Source organism: Callorhinchus milii, unplaced genomic scaffold (genome assembly GCF_018977255.1).
Source record: "Callorhinchus milii isolate IMCB2004 unplaced genomic scaffold, IMCB_Cmil_1.0 Scaffold39, whole genome shotgun sequence".
NCBI lineage: Eukaryota > Metazoa > Chordata > Chondrichthyes > Chimaeriformes > Callorhinchidae > Callorhinchus > Callorhinchus milii.
In genome coordinates this window covers 121,287-142,554 of record NW_024704780.1, presented here as the reverse complement: position 1 = coordinate 142,554, position 21,268 = coordinate 121,287, and the positions used below count along the sequence as shown (strand labels likewise).

The 21,268-nt window shown below is 41.1% G+C and overlaps 1 protein-coding gene across 1 annotated transcript in view; it reads left to right on the top strand.

Moving 5' to 3' along the window:
• Nucleotides 1-21,268, top strand: part of LOC103179259 (pecanex 2) — a 123,012-nt gene that overhangs the window by 21,075 nt on the left and 80,669 nt on the right. Inside the window, exons 5-13 of the mRNA XM_007894451.2 lie at nt 318-410; nt 1,608-3,332; nt 5,462-5,612; nt 6,787-6,947; nt 7,336-7,429; nt 11,240-11,384; nt 16,476-16,618; nt 16,964-17,117; nt 17,219-17,251. Of these exons, the coding sequence (XP_007892642.2) occupies nt 318-410; nt 1,608-3,332; nt 5,462-5,612; nt 6,787-6,947; nt 7,336-7,429; nt 11,240-11,384; nt 16,476-16,618; nt 16,964-17,117; nt 17,219-17,251 (2,699 nt within the window). The remainder of the gene's footprint in view (nt 1-317; nt 411-1,607; nt 3,333-5,461; nt 5,613-6,786; nt 6,948-7,335; nt 7,430-11,239; nt 11,385-16,475; nt 16,619-16,963; nt 17,118-17,218; nt 17,252-21,268) is intronic.

Genomic DNA, 21,268 nt, shown 5'->3' with positions numbered 1-21,268 from the left:
AGTACTAAAAAATAAAACAACTGGAACTAAGTTCAGATCAAATGCAACTTTGGAACTGTGTCAGCTCTCACTATTTAAAGATGGTGTCAATCAATATACAAATACCAGTATTTCTGAATGTCAATAACACATAAATTGTAGAGTTCCTTAATATTACAAGTACGCACTATTACAAAAGGCATTTGTGGGAATTCTGAGTAAATTTATAGTGATCTTTTGAGCTGCATCTTTATGATTTTTGTGTGCTTTTTGACTTTGGTGGATTTGAATAGAGTCTGTTAAAGTTTTAATACTGAAAGGTGTTAAATGTATTGCAGAGAGAGACATTAGAAGACTTATTGGAGAAAGCAATAACTTACTACTTGATCCAGCTCAAGGAGTTCTATTGAAGGTTGGAAAAGAAAGAGAAGGTATTTCAGTATTCTAATACAAATGATGTACTTGTGGGTCTTTACATACTCTTTTACAATTTCTAATGACCTAAAAAAGTAGGAATTCCTGAGCACTCAAGACTGTATACATGGATGCAGAATATTCATTTGTGTTCTCCCTTTATTTTGGTGAATTTTAATTTTGTGCTTATCAAGGTGAGATTTTAGTTCTGGGATTTTGCCATTTTGGGCACTTATTGTAAATAAAATCAAGCACTTAGATTCGGTACAACACAGTTGATTGGAGAGCAAAATTCCCTCTATATTCATGTATACAATCTTGAGTGCTCAGAAATTCCTACCCCATTCTCAGAACATCTTACACTTCCTTCGTCATAGTTTGGTTTGAAATACACCCACTAAGTATGTCTCATTTGCAGGTATGTCTATAAACTATAGCTTAAAGTGCAACATGGTCATGCAGTTCCAGCACTTCCAGTAACAACAACAACGTGGAGTCCTGTAGCTCAGTAGTTAGAGCACTAAGACCTGAGTTCAATTCCAGGCAGGGCGAAACCTTGGGCAAGTTTCCTTACTCCACACGCCTAATAATAATCCCTCCAAAAACCAGAAACAATAATTAAATTGGTCATTTTCAATCTACGACTGTTTGTGGGACATTGCTGTGCGCAATTGGCTGCCGCGTTCGCCCACAAATATACAGTCAATTCACTTTACAGTGTGTTCTGTGAAGCGCTTTGGGACGTCCTCCCGACGTGAAAAGCGCTATATCAAATGCAAGGATTATTATTATTATTATTAATAGTGACATAACTGGAGAGGCAGTTATTTCTGAAATATCCAGTTATAAGCAAGGAACAGGAGAAGGTGCATTTCACTCACTAGAAGAGCATGTATCATAAAAAACAATGTGTAGATATATCAAATGATGGTCTTCGCTTATAACACTGTAGATCTAGCAAGATGCTTTATAATGTAGTATTCCTGCATGTTTCATTTATAAATTTAACAAATTCATAGAATGGGTGAAGTTTGCAAGAAATATGGGAATACATTTGTTTTAGAATAAACTAGATGGATGTCTATGTTTTTGCAGGGCATTTTTTTGAGAAAAAGATGGACACATTTTTTTTTCCCGATTGGTCCATCTCCTGGTTATTTTGATGTGAAATCTTTGCTGTTTGTTAAGGTAACCCTATATTCATTACATTGCAGATCCCATTTTCAACAATCCAACACCAGTGATGCCCTACGATTCTCCAGTTTGTAGCCGTCAATCTGTTTCTCCTGTTGCAGCATTCAGTGGGAAAAGACGCTACTGTGCATTAGAAGAAGATCTGCCTTTGTTCCCGGTACCATCTACTTTGCCATGCCCAGCTATTGTCTGTCAGCGTAATTCCACCAGATTGTTAGATGATTCTAATAACCCTAAAATGGTACATGTTCCCCCTCAGCTCTATGCTACAACAGCTATGTATGGAGAACCAATTATTTCTGAAGCGTCTAGTTATAAGCAAACAACAGGAACAGAAGATACAATCCATTCACTGGAAGAGCCTATATCTAAAAAACAATGTGCAGCAACATTAAATGAGGATCTTTGCTTGCGAAATATTTTGGATATTGAAATCAACGTGTTGGTGACTGATGTTGCAGATGATTCTGTGACAGAACAATATGAGGCTTCAGTGTACAATCTGAATATCCTTACTGGAAGTGGTACATACTCTCAGAAATGTTTCTTTAACTGCATTAATGAAAACGCTCAGCCTGGTGTTAGCCGCACTGATTATCCATGTGGAAATTGCCTGACTGAACCAATTGATGACTCTGAAAGGATTAAAATAGAAGATCAAACAACAGAGGAGAGAGAGGACGGTTTGGATGAATTGAAAGATGAAGTGGTTACTGCTACTGGCATTACAAATCCTTATCTACTGAAACCTGTAGAACATCAGGAAATGGACCCAAGCAAGAACTCCAACAACCAGTTGGTGAGGTATTTGGGGGAAAAAACAAATCGGAATAATGAAAGTCCACAGTCTAGCAGAGGATCAAGTTTTCTGAATGTACAGGGATCTGATTCATCAGACATTCCAGTTATTACACTGGAAATTTCTGAAGAAGATAGATCACATGATGATAATTCTCTTGGTAGCAGTAGCTTAATTCCTTCTTCTGAAACTATGCAGGCATTTGTATATGTTAATGTAGATGAAGAGATACAAATGCCAGGAGCCAGTGGGTCCATATCAAAAATAGACTTATCTGTAAGACCAAAGTCATCCAAATCCCTTAAACAGGCTGTAGACCACCAAATGTACAACAAACCAAAGTCAAACACTCAAACACACTTAAGTCCTAGCTCAACTGTTGGCTCTGATGAACATTGGACTACAAGTGGAACCCCCAAGGACCATGAAAGTTGTGAAGATGAAGACTTTAGTGAGCACAATAGTCTTAGCAGTGCTTTAAGTCTCCAGTCTCATCATATTCTGTCAGTGGATAGCTCTTCCAGCAGTGTTTCACAGTCCTGTCCTTCCCCAGATCACACTTGCTCACATCTACAGGCTCAGAGAGATGTAAGAGCTACCTCAGATTCCTTCTTGAAAGTCATACCTTGCTTGATAGAAAACCAAAAGCAATATGATCAACACATTGATGGGGATTGCTCTGAGAAAACCCATGTCAGGGTTCTTAGTGTGGACAGTGGAGCAGATGTAGTTTTAAGCAGAACCTCCAGGGGGAGCCCCAGTGACCATGGAAGGACATTAACCACTTCAAAATCAGATTTAGAAGCAAAAGAAGGACAAGTACCAAATGAATCAAACTTCATAGAATTCATATCCTTACTGGAATCAATTAATAGCTCCAGGATGAATGCAGGCAATCCAACAGTCTGGACTTGTGAACATAGAGAAGAGGGTGCTGTGGGAGGAGGTATGATTTATTTCTTTGGATTCTGGGCTTGAATTTACGCACACCATGTAATTTAAGCTAACAGTATGTCAAATTATTTTCTTGCACCGATTTTCTACATAGCTTTAAGTGCAAAAGCAAGATGTCATGGTTATTTCCCTCTGCTATTAGCTGCACAGACAGTAGACAGAATAACGTGCTTTGATTATGAATTGGTTGAGTGTCAGTCAACTTCAGCTAAATAGCCCCTAACAACCTATTTTATCTATTCTGTGCATATTACGTGCCAATGTACATTGCCAAATCTTAATGAGGCTGGACTTGAACCAAGAAGTTAGATCTCCAAAGGGGTCAAATATATATTTCTCATTAGGATCTCCTAGGATAATATCTTAAGATCTATACATGAAAGGACAAAAGGGAAGTACTTTTCCTTATAGTATTGGTTTTAGGTCCCTCAGGCCGCTGAAATTCTTGTTCATGCCTTCATCACCTCCAGGCTCGACTATGCAAATGCCCTGCTTGTCAGCCTTCCCAACTCCTCCCTCCACAGACTGCAGATAATCCAGAACTCTGCAGTCCGTGTCCTCTCCTGCACCAAACTCCGTGACCCCCTCTCCCCCATTCTCGCCCGACTCCATTGGCTCCCTATCCTTCAGATGATCCAGTTCAAGATCCTGGTCCTCACCTACAAAGCCCTCCATGGCCTCGCCCAACCCTAACTCTGCAGCATCCTAACCCCTACCAACCCGCCCGCTCCCTCCGCTCAGCCGGCTCTGGCCTGCTCCACGTCCCTCGACCTACACGCCCCAACATTGGCGGAAGAGCCTTCAGCCACTCTGCCTCCAACCTCTGGAACTCCACCCCCCAATCACTCCGCCTTGCCCCCTCCTTAGCCTCCTTCAAGTCCCGCCTCAAAACCCTCCTCTTCGACCATGCCATCGGTCACGCCCCCTTCCCCTCCCTTCTCCCTCTCCTGACCCCTGCTTGGGTCTGAAATTTTGAACACTGTCCAGCGCCTTGAGACGTCCTCCCAACTTGAAAGGCGCTATACAAATGTAATCTTGTTGTTGTTGTTGGTTTCTGTTGAATACTTTCTTATTGCAGAGGATTGTTTAAGCAAGACACTGCACAGCAGCATATTGGTTTCCCACAAAGAAATAATAATAATTCTTGCATTTGATATAACGCCTTTATCATGTCTTCGAGTCATCTCAAAGCGCTTCACAGAATATACTGTAAAGTGAATTGACTGTATATTTTGTGGGCAAAACACGGCAGCCAATTGCGCACAGAAGTGTCCCACAAACAGTCCTGGATTGAAGTGACCAATTTATTATTATTATTATTTTGAAGGAATTATTAGCCCTGGAAAAGCGATCCACCAATCAACTAACAACCAGATTCCTACTTACTGCTAGGTAAACAGGCATGTGGAGTAAGTCAACCCAACATTTCCTGCTGCTGGGAATCAAACCCAGGTCTCTCGCTTGCGAGGCAAGTGCTCTAACCACTGAGACCATTTATTTGTGGCTTTGGGCATCGCTTCCATAACTATATAATCAGAGGCCTTGGTGCAGATTATTTAACTGGCTAAACACCTCTTTGGGGGAAAGGTTCATCCACCTGAAAGAAAAATGTTAGGAAGAGGAGACAATTTTTTTTTCAGAATTTGCTGTTCGACTTAACTTCAGCAGAAGCCAACATCTGAACACCACTCTGTACTCCTGTCAATATGCCAAGGGCCCAGCCAAAGTGGATGCTGTACAGTGGAGTGAGCCAAACATTATCATTCCCCCTCCTACTCCTGCCACTTTAGTAAAGCACAACAACCACCAGCTCAACTGACAACTGTGAAAAGTCTCTCAGTAAAGCTTAGGTGAATAATAATAATAATAATAATAATCCTTGCATTCACGCTTGCCGGAATGAATGGGAGGAAATGCTATTGCATTTCGTATAGTGACTGAAAAGTTTCAAAGAGCTTCACAGAATATATTGTAAAGCGGATCGACTGTGTATTTTGTGGGCGTAAAATGAAACCTAGAATTTCCTGCTGCTGTGGTGCTTGGCGGATATTGTATTGAGACCGTTTTTAATGGCGTTTTTATAATGGTGTTTTTTAAAACGTTTTTTTGTGTATTTCCCAGATCCTGTAATTCCAGTAACAACAGAAAATGCAACTTTAATTAAGAGATACCAAGAACACAACAATATGCTGAGAAGACCAGCAATACGAAGGCGCCACATTGTAGGAAGTAATACAACTCTACCACCATCCCTTGTCAGCTCGCCTCTAATGTAAGTTTATTTTCGCTTGTTCTTTGTATGCAGTTCTGATAGAATGCAATTAGACAGGCCAATGAAGCTGCTCTGTTGTTGGAGGGATGCCTTGTGGCTTCAGATCGTTGTGCCACAGAATAGCAGGATACAGTTTTACTTTCTTCACCTTTTGACATACTCTCCTGAAGGCATTATGGAGTATTGTTTCATGGGCTTTGGCAGCCATCATGTACCTCTCCCAATTAGAAATCTGGACAGCAAATGTTGACAGACAATTTGGTTGTCACAGTAGGGCTCCAACCAATGTCCAAACTAACGTGAAGCAGAGGTCACTATATTGTCATCAGAAGTGGGCGACCTCGCCATATTAATGGAGAGAAGCAGAGCTGGAGTTTGGTAAAGGAACCCGAAAAAGGAACTTCCCTGCCATGTAGAAATGTGCAGAAATGTGGAATATAATGAATTAAGTAGAAGGTTTACTCACTATTTAATATTCACACACTGAAATTCCATGAATATTTCTCATAGGCACAGCACTTCCTTCCCATAATAAAGCAAAGAGCTAATTTTTTAATATTAAAAAATAATTGGACCATGAGAATCGGGTTTAAGCAGTAAAATGTAGTTTTTTAAGAAAAATGTACGATACTTCACTTTAAAACAAATCACATTCTGTTGTCTCTGAATCCCAACCATGATTCTACCCCCTCCCACTTGCCAGAGTGAATGGGAGAGAAATGTGATTAACCCCTTTCTATCAATAATTATACCCATTTTCTTAGTTATTCTCATTGCATTTCCATTGTTTATGAGTAGGATTGCTAGTGTTCTTTTTTTGACAAATCATTTATGTATAAATCATTTATTTTACCTTTATTTTTCTGAATTTTTTATTTTTTTAGGGAACTTTTCGACTACAATTATAGCCGACTTCTGGGTTTTGAGGTTGCTGCAGATGTCACTTCTTGTGCTCTGTGATAAATATGTTTTCTTTGAAAAAAAGTTTAACAATGGGAATTCATTTTCCTTGATTTGGAGAAAATTGGAAAACCCAGTGAATACTGATTAAAATTGGAAACCAGCAAGCCTATATATCAGTTATACCAATTTAGATATGACTTCTCCAAGTTTTCACTTTAGGTGGATATGCTTATTGTGCTGTTGAATTCAATGCACATGAAATATTTTACAGCTTACAGGATGGTCAACTCCAGGCATCTCCCCAGTTGCAGAATCATTCTCATTCATTACTGTTGAATGGCTCAGTGTTACAAAGCAGTCCGTCAAGGCATGAAGCTTCATCACACGATGATACGTCTACTGGTGCAACACACTTTTTTTTAGATGAGCATGGTAAGCAATGCACACTGTTAAAGTAACTACAATTTCATCTATGTGCTTTAAGCCCCTGACTATATTTTTTAAAAAAGTACAATAGATGGCATCAAAATAGGGCTCTCCTGTGCTGGAGGCTAGCACCAGCACAGACAAGATTGGCTGAATGACCTGCAAAAACCTATACTGTAAACTTTTTATGATTCTAAGATTTATGGAGTAAAAACAATACATAGTCTGCATATGCGTGTGAGGAGGGGGGAAAGAAAGAGTCCTGCAGTGTATGGGATTGGAGGAGGGCGTCATAGTTTCTCCCCTGTGGAGAGTGAGTCAGCATGTTTGTTGTTAGAAAGTCTTATTTGAGATGAAGGAAGCAACAGTTGAATACAATGCCATTCTTTTCCAGGAGAAATACGATCATATACGTTTGGTGTTCCCAATAGAGGTTATGAGAATTCATTGAATCGCCTCCCAAGCTTAGAACACGTTCCAAGTATACGGTAAGTAAGTATGTCTTATTTAATCAAAATACTCCCAAGAATATCTGGACTTGTGGAGTTCTTGTAGCTCAGTGGTTAGAGCGCTCCTCGCAAGTGAGAGACCTGGGTTCGATTCCCGGTAGGGCGAAACGTTGGCCAAGTTTCCTTACTCCACATGCCTCTGTTTACCTAGCAGTAAATAGGAACCCGCTTGTTAGTCGATTGGCGGATCGCTTTTCACTCAATCCACGACTGTTGGTGGGACGCTGTTGTGCGCAATGGCTGCCACATTTCGCCCACAAAATATACAGTCAATTCACTTTACAGTGTACTCTGTGAAATTCTTTGAGACTTCTCGAAGACGTGATAAAGCACTATATCAAATTCAAGGGTTATTATTACCTTAGCCATTGTGTGATTATAGGGTGTTGATTGTGTTTGTTTACAGGAGTGAACAGTAGGAGATAACTCATGAATGTTAACAACTGTGAATGAATTCTGAGATTTTTCACACTGGTGAATTAGCCTTGTAATATATACTGTTCCAAAATGTCCAAGGGAGAACCAGATTCAAGATTATAGTTTAACATCAAACACATTATGTCATCTTATTTTTGCTTGAACTAGTTAACCACTTATAACAACTGATAACATTTTAGATTTTAGCAAGAGGTATTCATGTCTTGCTACTCAAGATTTTCCCCTCCAATGGATAATTTTAAAACACTTATGGACATTGATCATCACTCTGACTGAAAGGGCAGCAGTGACCTCGATTTAGCGTCTCGTCAGAAACAAGGCATCTCCAACATTTCATTGATCTGTCAGCCTAGACCGTGAGTTCCTTATCCCAAGGTGGGGCTTCAACCCTAAATATTCTGACTCCAAACACTACCCAACTTAGCCAGGCTGACACACTGGTTTAAATGGTTTATCACTGTCACCTGAAGAACAAGTAAATTCTAGTCTTGAAATTTCTGCTCAAATTGTTTTTATATTTACTATTTTAACTTTCTTTTTTCCTGGTTGTGGTCAGTTCTGTCGAGCAGGAAGGAGAATAAATAACAGCTTTTTGCCCGATACATCATAATTTTCACCACAGAGGGTTATTGGTTTGACACCATTGCTGCACATTTACTGATATGAATTATTACAGGAAAATTCTATGTCCAGAATATGTATAACTTACATGAATGCTGCATTTGATCTGTTGTGTCATCCTCCCGCTACAGCAAAATACAATTGAGACAAATATGTTCAAGGAACAAAAGAATGCTGGTATTCTCATTGGACTCAGTAGAGGGTGCTGTATGCCCATCTGTTTCAACCTTTATGATTCTGCATTGGATTTCAATACATAAAACCACACCTACTTATTTAGAGGCGCACTTAACGTAGAATTTTTCAAAAACAGTTTTCTTGTTCCTTATTTCACTGGTGCCGTAAAGCAGCACAATAGTTATGTTGAAAGAATATTTTTCTATGTCAATTTCTATCCTCCACTTTTTTTATATCATCTGGGTGCCTGACACATGCAGAAATTTAGCACCATGTTTAAGAGTTTCAAAATTAGATTAACAATTCTACATTTGTATGCCACCCACACCTGTGAATTTCTCGGTGTCTTGAATGGAATGCACATTCTCTCCCTGGAGAGTATGGAGCACAAGTTGACAAGATCTAAGGCTTTGGGACCTCAAGTGTATGTTGGGGTGTTCCTTGAGATCTGCCCCTCCTAGTCCTGCCAATGAGCTAGGCTGGCTGGTCAGTTATCAGCAGTACTCTGGGTACTGTGGACTTGCTTGGCTAAGGAACTGGACTACCAAGGCTGCTGCAGAGAGTTGATTCAATTATGATATTCTGTTGCTAAGAGCATTACGTTGGAGCCAGATCAGTTCCAAGGAGACCCTACTTAACTCCTTGCTCCCCCCTTCCCCCCAGGAGGATAGTCACTAGTTGGTTATTTCACATCCAAAAAGTGCAGATTTGAGCCTTCACTTGGTGGATAGAAAGTACCAGCGATCAACACGGTTCAGCTCGAAATGTATGAGAGCATTGCCACCATCCTCCTATCCACAAGTTGGACACACATCCCTATCCATGGAGCTATGGTTCCACCAGTTGGAGGTGCAGAGCTTAAGCAGAAGCTGCTTACCTTCCTGCATACCAATAATTGGATACCAGGTCCTGGATATCCGAATATCTGTTCACGAACCCCGACTCCAGGTAACACCTTCCAGCAGCTGTTGTCCCACACTTCAGAGTTTCCTCATCAGCTATTCAAAGGATAGCTACCTACAGCATCATGACATTTCCTAGAATGAATCTGTCCTGAGTTAGATGAACAGTGCCAGGACAGATACAGAGCTTTCATTACCTGTGACTTGATAGCTTCCCCATTGGAAAATGCATGCAAATAGCCTGCTGACATTTACTGTCTAGACCTACACAGGATGATTACTTGGGCACTTGACACCAATTGATGCCTTTGGGAAAGGAGGAAAAATGTTTTTTTACAAATAAAGAAATAGGAAATGATGTGAACACTACCAAGTGTAATGCAGAAAAATAAAGTCTGTTTAAAAACAAGATGTTGCGGATAACACCCAACTCTTATCTCTCTACTTCCACCCTTGACTCCAGGACCACTGTTGTCCTGACAGAATGTCTGTCAGACATCAAGTCCTGGATCACAGATAATTTTCTTCAGTTGAACGTCAGCAAGACCGAGGGTCTTCAGATTTACTCCCGTCAGCGCCTCCACACCTCGGTCGCTGACAGTATCACCATCCAAGGTTGCACACTCCACCTTGCTAAGCCAGTCCAGAACCTTGGCGTCTTGTTTGGCCCACAACTATCCTTTCTACCCCACATCCGTGCCATGATCCGCTCTGCCTTCCCCCACCTCCACAACATTGCCTGGCTCCGCAACTGTCTCACACCACAAGCCGATGAAATCCTCATACACGCATTCACAACATCGAGGCTTGACTATGCAAACTCCCTGCTTGTCGGCCTCCCCAACTCCTCCCACCACAGGCTACAGATCATCCAGAACTCTGCAGCTCATGTCCTCTCCCGCACCAGGCTCCGTGACCCTATCACCCCCATTCGCACCCGACTCCACTGGCTTCCCAGCACAGCGGATACAGTTCAAGATCCTGGTCCTCACCTTCAAAGCCCTCCATGGCCTTGTTGCCCCCCTACCTCTGCGACCTCCTAAACCCCTACCAACCTGTCCGCTCCCTCCGCTCAGTGGGCTCCAGCCTGTTTCACGTCCCCAGTCTTGCCTGCCCCACCATGGACGAATGAGCCTTCAGCCACTTGGCCACCATCCTTTGGAACTCCATCTCGCAGTCCCTCCACCTCGCCCCCTCCCTTGCTTCCTTCCAGATCCATCTCAAGACCCTCCTCTTTGACCGTGCCTTCAATCACGCTGCGTCCCCACTGCCCTCCACCCTCCCCAATCCCGATCTCCAGCTTGGGTCCAAAACATTGACTGACCAGCGCCTTGGGACATCATCCTGACATGAAAGACACTATACAGATGTTAATTTTGGTGGTGGTGTAATGGAAAAACAGTAAAATGGGTACTCTGGAAAGAAGAGATCAGTGGGCTAAAGGTTCTTCATCTGAACCTCTCTTGTGATCTTGTGAACTGACCACATGTAGCTTCATCTTATTCCGGATTGCTGACAGAAATGCGTTCAGTGGGGATCACTGGTACGCATCTCCTGAGGGCCACATTCTTCTGAAATTGTGATTGTGGCAGACACAGTCCGCACTGCCAAATCACATCAGACGTAACACATGTTTTCCATTTCTTCACAGGGAACCTCAGTCCCACTCTCCCAGTTACACAACAGCAGATGGACAAGGTGGAGCAGAGGTTGCTGCAGCTGAGTCACCCTTCCAACACCAACCAGCTGTACTGCAGAGAATGCATATTAGAAGAAGGCATTCAGAGCCGCAACTGGTATGTAGTTATGCCACTCAGAGATGATTGAAAACACCTCATAGCTTCAAAATAGAATATACAACTATGTGTACTAAGGGCAGAGATTCTTCCTACTTAATGATTATTAACCCTGCAAGCCCAAGCCCTAATGGATAAGGTGGACAAGCAGTGGGAAAGCTTGCTTGCTGATGCTTTCAATGGCAAACTGCATTTTAGCTGGTTAAACTCTAGCAGTACCCCAACTCTTAAGCCTTGGCTCTTGTCAACCTATGCCTAATACTCTCTGGAATAAAGTAAGCAGGATGCTTCCCTACAAAAAGTGAGTGCATATTCCATTCCAATACAAGGGAATTTCCAAGTGTAGCTGGGATGCTGAAACTCAGTTTGGTTTGGATACTCTTAAGCATGATGATGGGTTTCCATATGTGTCAAATGCCCGGCTGACCAAAAACGTTTGCTACTTGTATGCATCTATGCATGTATTTGTATTGAAGTTAAGATATGTATTTCAATGAGGTGTAATTGGTGCATTCTGTTAAAATGTGCAAATAATATTTTGTGGGTGAAACACAGCAGCCAGTTGCGCACAGCAGTGTCCCACAAACAGACAAACAGCTGTGGATTGAGTGACCCATATTATTTTTTTTTAACTTATTTTTTTTGGAAGGGATTATTACCCCTGGAAAAGCGAGCCGCCAATTGACCACCAACTGGGTTCCTATTTATTGCTAGGCAAACAGAAGCCTGTGGAGTAAGGAAACTTGCCCAACGTTTCGCCCTGCCGGGTCCTCTCGCTTGTGAGGCGAGTGCCCTAACCACTGCGCTACAGGACTCCAATGTTTGTATACAGAGAGAATTTACTCTCTTATATATGCCTTTAATTGTATAATAGGCAACTGATGAAAAATACTACAAAATCAATATAGTTGTCAATTTAGTAGTACCTGCTATACATGCTTTTACACATGGTTAGCACAACTTGTAAATTAGACCCCATTATAGCAAAAAAACTTAAGAATTTTATTGTTCATACTTTAATTAAAATATAAAAACAAAATCTATTAAAATGAGAATATTTAACTCTGGATATCACTGATCCCTTGCGCTCCTTGGAATCACATTCTTCTTCATCATTCAATAAATTTAAGGAAGTGAGGCTTCTAATGGCATTTTAACAAAAATTGAATGCTTGCATTAGACGTCCTGGGATGTGATCCAATGATTGGTTTTGGTAATTTATTCCAGCTGAGCACTCAGACTTTACATAAACAATGCAAGGCAAGTACGAGGAAGAAGATTTCTTTTATTTGCCATTTGTAAAATTATGCTTAAATTCCTTTGCTGTAATAGTCTTATGGTTGGATTTATAAATTCAGGGGATACATGGCAAACTATAGCAACCTTCATTAATCAGTGTTCCAGCCAGTGTTGCAATATGCTTTTTGTGCATATCCTCAGGAATATATTATTGCAAAGGAATAATTTATTGATCTGTTTTCAGTTATTCTTGGGAATGAACATTGTACAATTCAAAATTAATTTTGAAAAGCATGAATTGGGAATCATCCATCTTTAGCAAACTCTGATGTACAACAACATTATCAGGATGATGGCGCTACTGTGGACTGTACTGGGTTAGATCTAACCAAAAGTCTAAATGGGTGGATAGATGATAAGCCAATTAGACTGATCAGATTTAATAAAGGTAAAGGTTAATGATGTTCCATTAAATACCATTAGCAGATTTATTAAATATTCAGTGTGGTATTTACAAGGCATGTTAATGATGTATAGGGAGAGCAGTCCAGGGCTTTATAAAGTCAAACAGATCAGAAGATCACAGGTTCACATTCTAGTCTGTGCTGAGGAAGATGATCTTAGCTGAGCAGCAGTTGGAGCGTTATGTCCATTGGCTTTAGTTCCTCTATGTTTAGGAAAGGAAAAATCAGCCAGAGTCACTGCTACTGTCCAGACTGTGTGTCAGTCTAGCTCGATTGACAGCACTGAGTCAGAAGATTATGGGTTAAAATTCCTTGGCAGGTCTTGGAAGTCAGATTGTCTAAGATAACCCTCTACTGCAGTGCTCAGGTGTGGTGCTTTGTTGTAGGTGTCGTCCTTTGGCTGAGACGTTAAACCAACTGCCGTCTGCCTGTTCAGGTGGACGTTAAAGAGCGCATGGCACTATTCAAAAAGGGAAGAGCATTTCTCCCGTTGCCCTGGTACACAGTCCCTCAAATAAAATTGGTAATTCACTTCATATCTGTTTATGGGACATTGCTTTGTGCAAACTGGCTGCCACATTCCCCACAAAACACAGTCCCTGCAGTATATCCTGTGAATTGTTTTGGGATGTCCTCCTGACATGAAAGGCATTACACCAAATGTAAAGATTATTATTATTTTTAGAGTATGTGTATGTCTATCCAGTGAGAATAGATTTAAACTCGGCTGTGATGCCTTCTACAACGGAATAGACTGCTGAAACTCGTGTCTGGTCCCCTACAATAAAGACAAGCATTTATTTGGTGACTGTCGGTGCTCATAAAATCATTTTCCATAAAGATTCAATGAGGAGAGAAAAAGATGAAATAAGTTCATAGGGACTGAACATTTCCATGCACATTTTGAGTCCACTAATGGATTTCTGAAATTGGGAGTTGGAATCAGAATTCAATCCAAAAACTAAAACTCTTGCATCCAGTAATGATTGGGTCAAAGTAAATTGTGTTGTACATTGTTGTGGTTTAAGGTCAGTTACTGGAATAAATGTATTATGTGAAGAAGCTTGCAAATCTCCTGCATAAAATCTATCCAGACTAAACACCAGTCATTGAAAGTGATTGAATGGCCATGTGGAGCTTCTATTGTTCGGGTTCATATTAATGATGAAAATGTATTATAATGTAATTTATTGCTAGCCAGGTAGGATATTTGAAATTAAATTAAGAACAGCTTCTCGAATTTATGTCAAAATTTATGTGGAATCCTGTAACTCAGTGCTTGCCTCGCAAGCGAGAGACCTGGGTTCGATTCCCGGGCAGGGCGAAATGTTGGGCGAGTTTCCTTACTCCACATGCCTCTGTTTACCTAGCAGTAAGTAGGAACCTGGTCGTTAGTCAATTGGTGGATTGTTTTTCCGGGGTAATAATTCCTTTAAGAAGATCAAAATAAATTGGTCACTTCAATTCACGGCTGTTTGTGGGACACTGCTGTGCGCAATTGGCTGCTGCATTTCGCCCACAAAATATATAGTCAATTCACTTTCTAGATGGATTAATGGATATGGGGATAGGGCGGGTAAATGCAATTTGGTTGGAAGATCAGCCATGATCTTATTAAATGGCAGGGCACGCTCGAGGCGCCAAATGGCCCAATCCTGCTCCTATGTCTTATGGTCTTATGGCCTTTACAGTATATTCTGTGAAGCGCTTAGCGACGTCTCGAAGACGTGATAAAGCGCTATATAAAAATACAAAGATTATAAAAGAAAATGTTTACTAAAAAAATCTTCAGAATAGTTGGAAACAATCATTATAAGTGCAAACAAATAACCGGAGTGAAGATGGAATGAATGATTGGAAATGGTGGAATAGTTGCTGATTTTATTTGCAAGATCATTTGCAAGATTTAGCAATCCCTCACCCCCTACTGATAAATCTGCAACATGGATTCTATATAACCAAATCAAGTGATGCAAAGTTTAACTGGTATTCCCATGATAATGGCACAATCCAACATTGTTGTTACTAACTAAAGTCTGTGTGTTTACCCCTCTCCTGGCTTGGAAAGTAATGTATGTGAGCTGTTGTATCACACTGAAATTGAGTGAAATCACAAAGCACTTTCAGAATGCTGAATTGATTTGAGTATCATCTCAACCTTACAAAAGTTGAAAGCTCCCCAAAACCACTTTCAATCCAGCTTTGAAGTCTTCCCTCCACAGTCACATCTCCTAGCCTTATAGATTCTCTTGAGACAAATTCTTTGATTTATGGACACTTTTGTCTTTTCCTCTGATCATTGGATTTTTTTTAACTGAAGATAAGAGCAACATCGGGGAGCTTTTCCCAGTGTTTATATTTTAATATAAGGTTAATTACTTTTGGAGCTGAACTGTTTGCTTATTCTGAGCAGGAAGAGTTCATTATTACAACAACAACAAATTGCATTTATATAGCAGCTTTCACATCGGGAGGACATCCCAAGGCACTGGACAGTCAAGGGATTGTACTCCTTTACAATGCTGGCTGAATTTTTGTTTTAAGATGAATGTTGTTAGGAGTACTGTTATGTTGAGTCCTATATGTTGTACTGTTAGGAGAGCAAACAGCAGCACAGATACAATAACAACGTGCATTCATATAATGATAATCTGTACTGAGTGGCCTCAATGGACTGAATGGCCTCCTTCTGTACGCTAAGCTTTCTAAGCATAAAGGCATTTAGCACCTTCCATATAAAAAATCTTCACCAAATGAGGATAGTGAACGTTATCTAACTCGGAAATTGGGCCAGCAACGTCCCTACATAAGAATAAGATTTTTGGCCAATTTGGATAAGGGAGGGATATAGACCAGGACAGATTACATTTGCATTTACAGGGAAGAAAAAGAAACATCAGAAATCAAAATGCTTCAAAAATCAAATACCTCAAATCAAAAATGACATTAAAATGGAATAACATTTCCGTTTTAACTTGGCATTCACGTCACAAACTCCCACGATTGTATGGTCAGGTGGCTTATAAACCTCTCTTCCATTGTAACTTCACGTGAGCACCTCCTGTGACGCCCAGCCAACGTTAGAGTGAGTTTGCTGGCTGTGGGTATCCTATATGAAGTAGGTCAGGGTTATTCCTGTTTTAGTGAAGATAAGATTACAACACAAACCTTGGGAGAGTGGAAAGTGAAACATTATCATTCTGGCCTGGATTCACACCGAACTTTCTGAGGTGAAAGAACTTTCATCTGGTATGAATCTAGTCCTATGAGATCCATAATTTGATGTCCCATAAAGAACGTAAATGTAAATATATGAGCATTACTTTTTTAATTAATTGCTTGTCTTCTAGTTTGTTTTTAACTGTATCTTTCTTTTGTGCCTACAAAGGGTCGAAGCAGTGCCCATGAATCTTCTGTTGACATTGTAGAAGAAAAATCCAACTGCAGACAATCCTATAGGTTTTGGGTCTTGCCTGGCAAGTGGGTGCAGATTCAGTATGATCGCCTGGCATTGCTGACCTTACTTGACAGGTATATATAGTCATTTTTATTTTTTAAGCTGTACAACTGTATAGCAGTGCTAGCTAACCTGACTGTGTGTCATGGATATGCGCCTGTAATGTCTTGAACATTTTTCCTTGTAATAAGTACTAAATGGATGGAACAATCCTACAAGCAGCAAGCGTGGAGTTAATGAATCACATAATCTTCTTACAGCAATGCTAAATTAGAGCCTAGCTTAAAATAATAATAATAATAATCCTTGCATTTTATATATCACCTTATCATATCATTGAAACGTCTCAAAGCGCTTCACAGAATATATTGTAAAGTGGATTGTAATATATGAATATATAAAATATTTTGTTTTCACAGAAATCAGGAAATTGGGGAAAACATATTGGCTGTTTGCCTTGCTGTCCTTGTTGCTCTTCTCGGATTTACGCTGCTTAATCTAGGATTTTTCAGGGACTTGTGGGTGCTCCACTTCTGCCTCATCATTGCAAGTTGCCAGTACTCCCTACTGAAAGTAAGTGGCTGTGCTTTGGTGCGTTTTGTGTTCTGTTACCATTTGATTGATGTTGAGATGCTTTATATTACTGATTTATTTTTCTCTCTCCTATGTTTCAGAGTGTCCAACCTGATGCTGCATCTCCCATACATGTAAGTTGCAAAAAAGAAACTTGATTCATTTTGCAAAATAGCTGAATGATATGTATCAAACATCAGTAACCAACGACACACCCGCCCCTGTAGTAGCAATAGTAATAAACTGAAATCAATATGCTAATGTAATTTCTATGGGGTAGCCCTTTTTACACATATGTAATAAGATCATATTTATGTAATACTTATTTCTCAGGTTGATGATGTGAAAGAACTAGTGTTATTTTTAAATTCTGAATAAGGAAGGGAAATATGGGGGAAATGCTCCTATGTACTCAGTGATATGTGCTGATAATAAAATCAGCACATTTCTCCACAAAATTGTCATTTCAAACATGGAACAGTAGATTTTGGGGCTGAAGAAGAATGCATCTGATACTTTAAATGTCAGTTGATTTCTTTGATTTGCTTTGTATTCAGAGTAACCAAAAAACAGAGCTTTAGTAATGCAACCCATTATTGTTTACTGAGCGCTTGAGTTTGTGTTTTGACATTACTAAAATATAACCATCACTCATTATACACAGTGGCCAAAATCCAATAAATCTACACTGACCCTATTAGATATTTGTGATGCACAATGTTCCAGTGGTCAGTCTATATTTACTTTATATAAGTGATTTGTATATTTTCTCCCCTTCCCCTGTTTGAACTTGACGGCACCACACACTAGAACCTCGGTTGAGTGGCTCTGCAGTTGGCTGGGAGAGAGATGGAATGCTTACATTTGTATATCGTTTGCATATGTTATCAACAGTGTTCTGCAAGCAGCTTAAAAGCATATTAAATCGCATCCCAATATACCAGTACACAGTCAACAACAACAACAACAAGATTCCATTTATAGAGCGCCTTTCACGTCGGGAGGACGTCCCAAGGCGCTGGACAGTTGGGTCAGGACCCGAGCAGGGGGGAAATGGTCAGGGTGAGGGGAGGGAAGGGAGGGAGCGAGGAGGAGGGAAATGGTCAGGGTGAGGGGAGGGAAGGGAGGGGGCGAGGAGGGGGTAGAGAGTTGAGAGGGGAGCTGAAGGCACGGTCAAAGAGAAAGGTCTTGAGACCGGCCTTGAAGGAGGAAAGGGAGGAGGCGGCGAAGGCACTGGGGGATGGAGTTCCAGAGCCTCGGGGCTGAGAGGCTGAAGGCCCGACCACCGATGGTAGGGCGGTTGGGGCGGGGGATGTTGAGCAGACCGGAGCCAGAGGAACGGAGGGTACGGGCAGCTAAGTAAGGGGATAGTAGGTCAGAGAGGTAGGAGGAAGCAAGGCTGTGAATGGCCTTGTAAGCGAGGATGAGGATCTTGAATTTGATCCTCTGGGGGATGGGGAGCCAGTGGAGGTGAGCGAGGGTGGGAGTGATGTGGTTGCGAAGTCTGGTGCGGGACAGTACACGAGCTGCAGAGTTCTGAATGACCTGCAGCTTGTGGAGGGAGGTGCCGGGAAGGCCGGCGAGGAGAGAAAACCGTCATCTGTTACAAATAGGAGACCAGGTTAACACCAATAGTAAGGAAAATATAATTCCAAAGCAGTGCCTACGAAATCTGACCTTTCGTGTTGGACCAGCACTATTTCTGTAAATAAGCTCGGAATGCTCAGATCTAAAATAGGTCTGCATAAGGGAACAATAGTTGACTGGATGTTAATACGACAAGGGTAATATCTAATGAGACAAATATATTGCTGTAAGCCACGACAGTCTCTGTTACGTTGAAGGCTTGTCTGGTTCCCACAACTCTGCAAGGCAGTTTAGGATGATTTCATACAACAGATTTTTTTTTAAAAAAGCATGTTATTCTATTATAGTTCACAATTTTTTTTATCCCAGTTTAGCAAAGCTGATTTTTGATCATACGTTTCATCTTTAATAGTTACTAAATTTCAGTCAGAACAACCAGTGTGTTTTTATTTAACTGCATTATTTTGCCTCTGGATGCTGAGTATTTCACTGTGTATTTGCGGTACCATAACCAGAGTTATACTGACATGTTGTAATTAGCAGACTTTATGAAGATGAAATGGAGTTCGTTGTCCGCTAATAACTATGTCACTTCATTTGGGATTGATTGTTATGATATCAGCAGTTTAATAATCTCTGAAGCGTGTAACGTGTTTGCCAGATGAAAAAACAAAAATGCAAAAGACTGGACTAGCGTGCAAGCATCAAGTGAAGCACTACTTAATAAAACGGCAATTCAAATCTTCGGAACATGTTTTGCATATTATCAAATGCAACGTTGCAATCCTCAAGGCTACAGATGGAAAGGTATATCATTATATTCTGCTGTAGTGTTGGAAGCGTAATGCATTGTGCAGTCGGCTTCTGGACCCAACCATTATGAGCAGAGAGAGGTGTCCATTTCCAACACATCTATAGACCAGTCAATAATTTTCAGCAAATTGTTTGTACCATTTGTGTTCATTATTTTCACTACGATAAAATGGCCAACTTCCAGGTCATCAGAACACCACCAATGCCACTTCTTGCTTTGCGCATACTTAGCAAACAGGAAGTGACATTGACCGTGATCCGTTGGCTTGGAAGTCAGGCATTTTTTTCTTGTAGTGCAGGAACCGGCTGACGGTCAGAGAACAAATCACATGTTCTGACCAACTTATTGCATGCGCGGTAAATTGGCTATCACCCCTTGATTTTATGGAACACAAATTCCATGTTATAACAAGAATCCACTGTATGTTTAATTGAACTGACATTGAGGACACACCTGGTAAAACTCGAAAGTCAGCAGTAATTCAAGGCACTGTTTATAGTTGACTAACCTCTTTAGTATGGACATAATCATGATTTTGGAAAATCAAAGTCCTAATAGCCAAACTACTGGGCAAAAACACCAGTACTTTATACTGCTAACATATATGGGTGACCAGTATAACCACAAAGTATTCAGGAGAGAGTAAGGGAGGGGAAGACTACTTTGCAAACTTTTTGACTACAGTTTGGTGAGGGAGATGAGCCAAAATAGTCACCCATCAATTTCACCTCCATAACATGTGAGTGACATGATAATACATCAATTGCAAGATACTAGCTGACTCATCACAGTGAAGATAAGTATTTGAATTCTGGCCTTTGTATTGATCTACACAAAGTTGGCTTCTCTGTTTGATCTGAAATATAAACATATTCATTATTGATTATTTAACTTTCAAAATAATACTGAATTTAATACACAATCTTAAATTTTAAGACAAAATTAGGTTATAGACTATAGAGAATATCAGTGCTACAATGCATATTGATGAGTGGATATTTGTATAGCGCCTTTCATGTCAGGAGGACGTCCCAAGGCGCTGGACAGTCAGTGTTTCGGACCTGAGCTGGGGAGTGGAGGTTAGGGGGGGAAGGAAGGTGATCAAAAGCACGGTGCAGAGGAAGTCTTGAGATGGGTCTTGAAGGAGGCAAGGGAGGGTCGAGATGAAGAGACTGCGGGATGGAGCTCCAGAGGGTGGGGACAGAGTGGCAGAAGACCCACCCACCGATGGTGAGGCGGGCGAGGCGAGGGACATGAAGCAGGCCGGAGCCCGCTAAGTGGAGGGAGTGGGCAGGATGGTAGGGGGTTAGGAGGTCGCAGAAGTAGGGTGTAGCAGGGCCATGGAGGGCTTTGAAGGTGAGGACCAGGATCCTGAACTGTATCCTTTGTGTGATGGGAAGCCAGTGGAGTCAGGCGAGGATGGGGGTGATAGGATCACGGAGCCTGGTCTGGGAGAGGACATGGGTGGCAGAGTTCTGGACGATCTGCAGCCAATGGAGGGAGAAGTTGAGGAGGCCGACAAGCAAGGAGTTTGCATCGTCAAGCCTCGATGTTATGAATGCGTGTATGAGAGTTTTGGCGGCCTGCGGTGTGGGACAGTGGTGGAGCCGGACAATGTTGCGGAGGTGGGGGAAGCCTGAGCTATACTACTATGCTGCACACCCACATAATATAATTTTTCATGATGGTTTCAGTTTTGACAGGAGAGAGCCAAGCTAAGGGGGAAACAAACAGCTTGGCTTTTCATTCA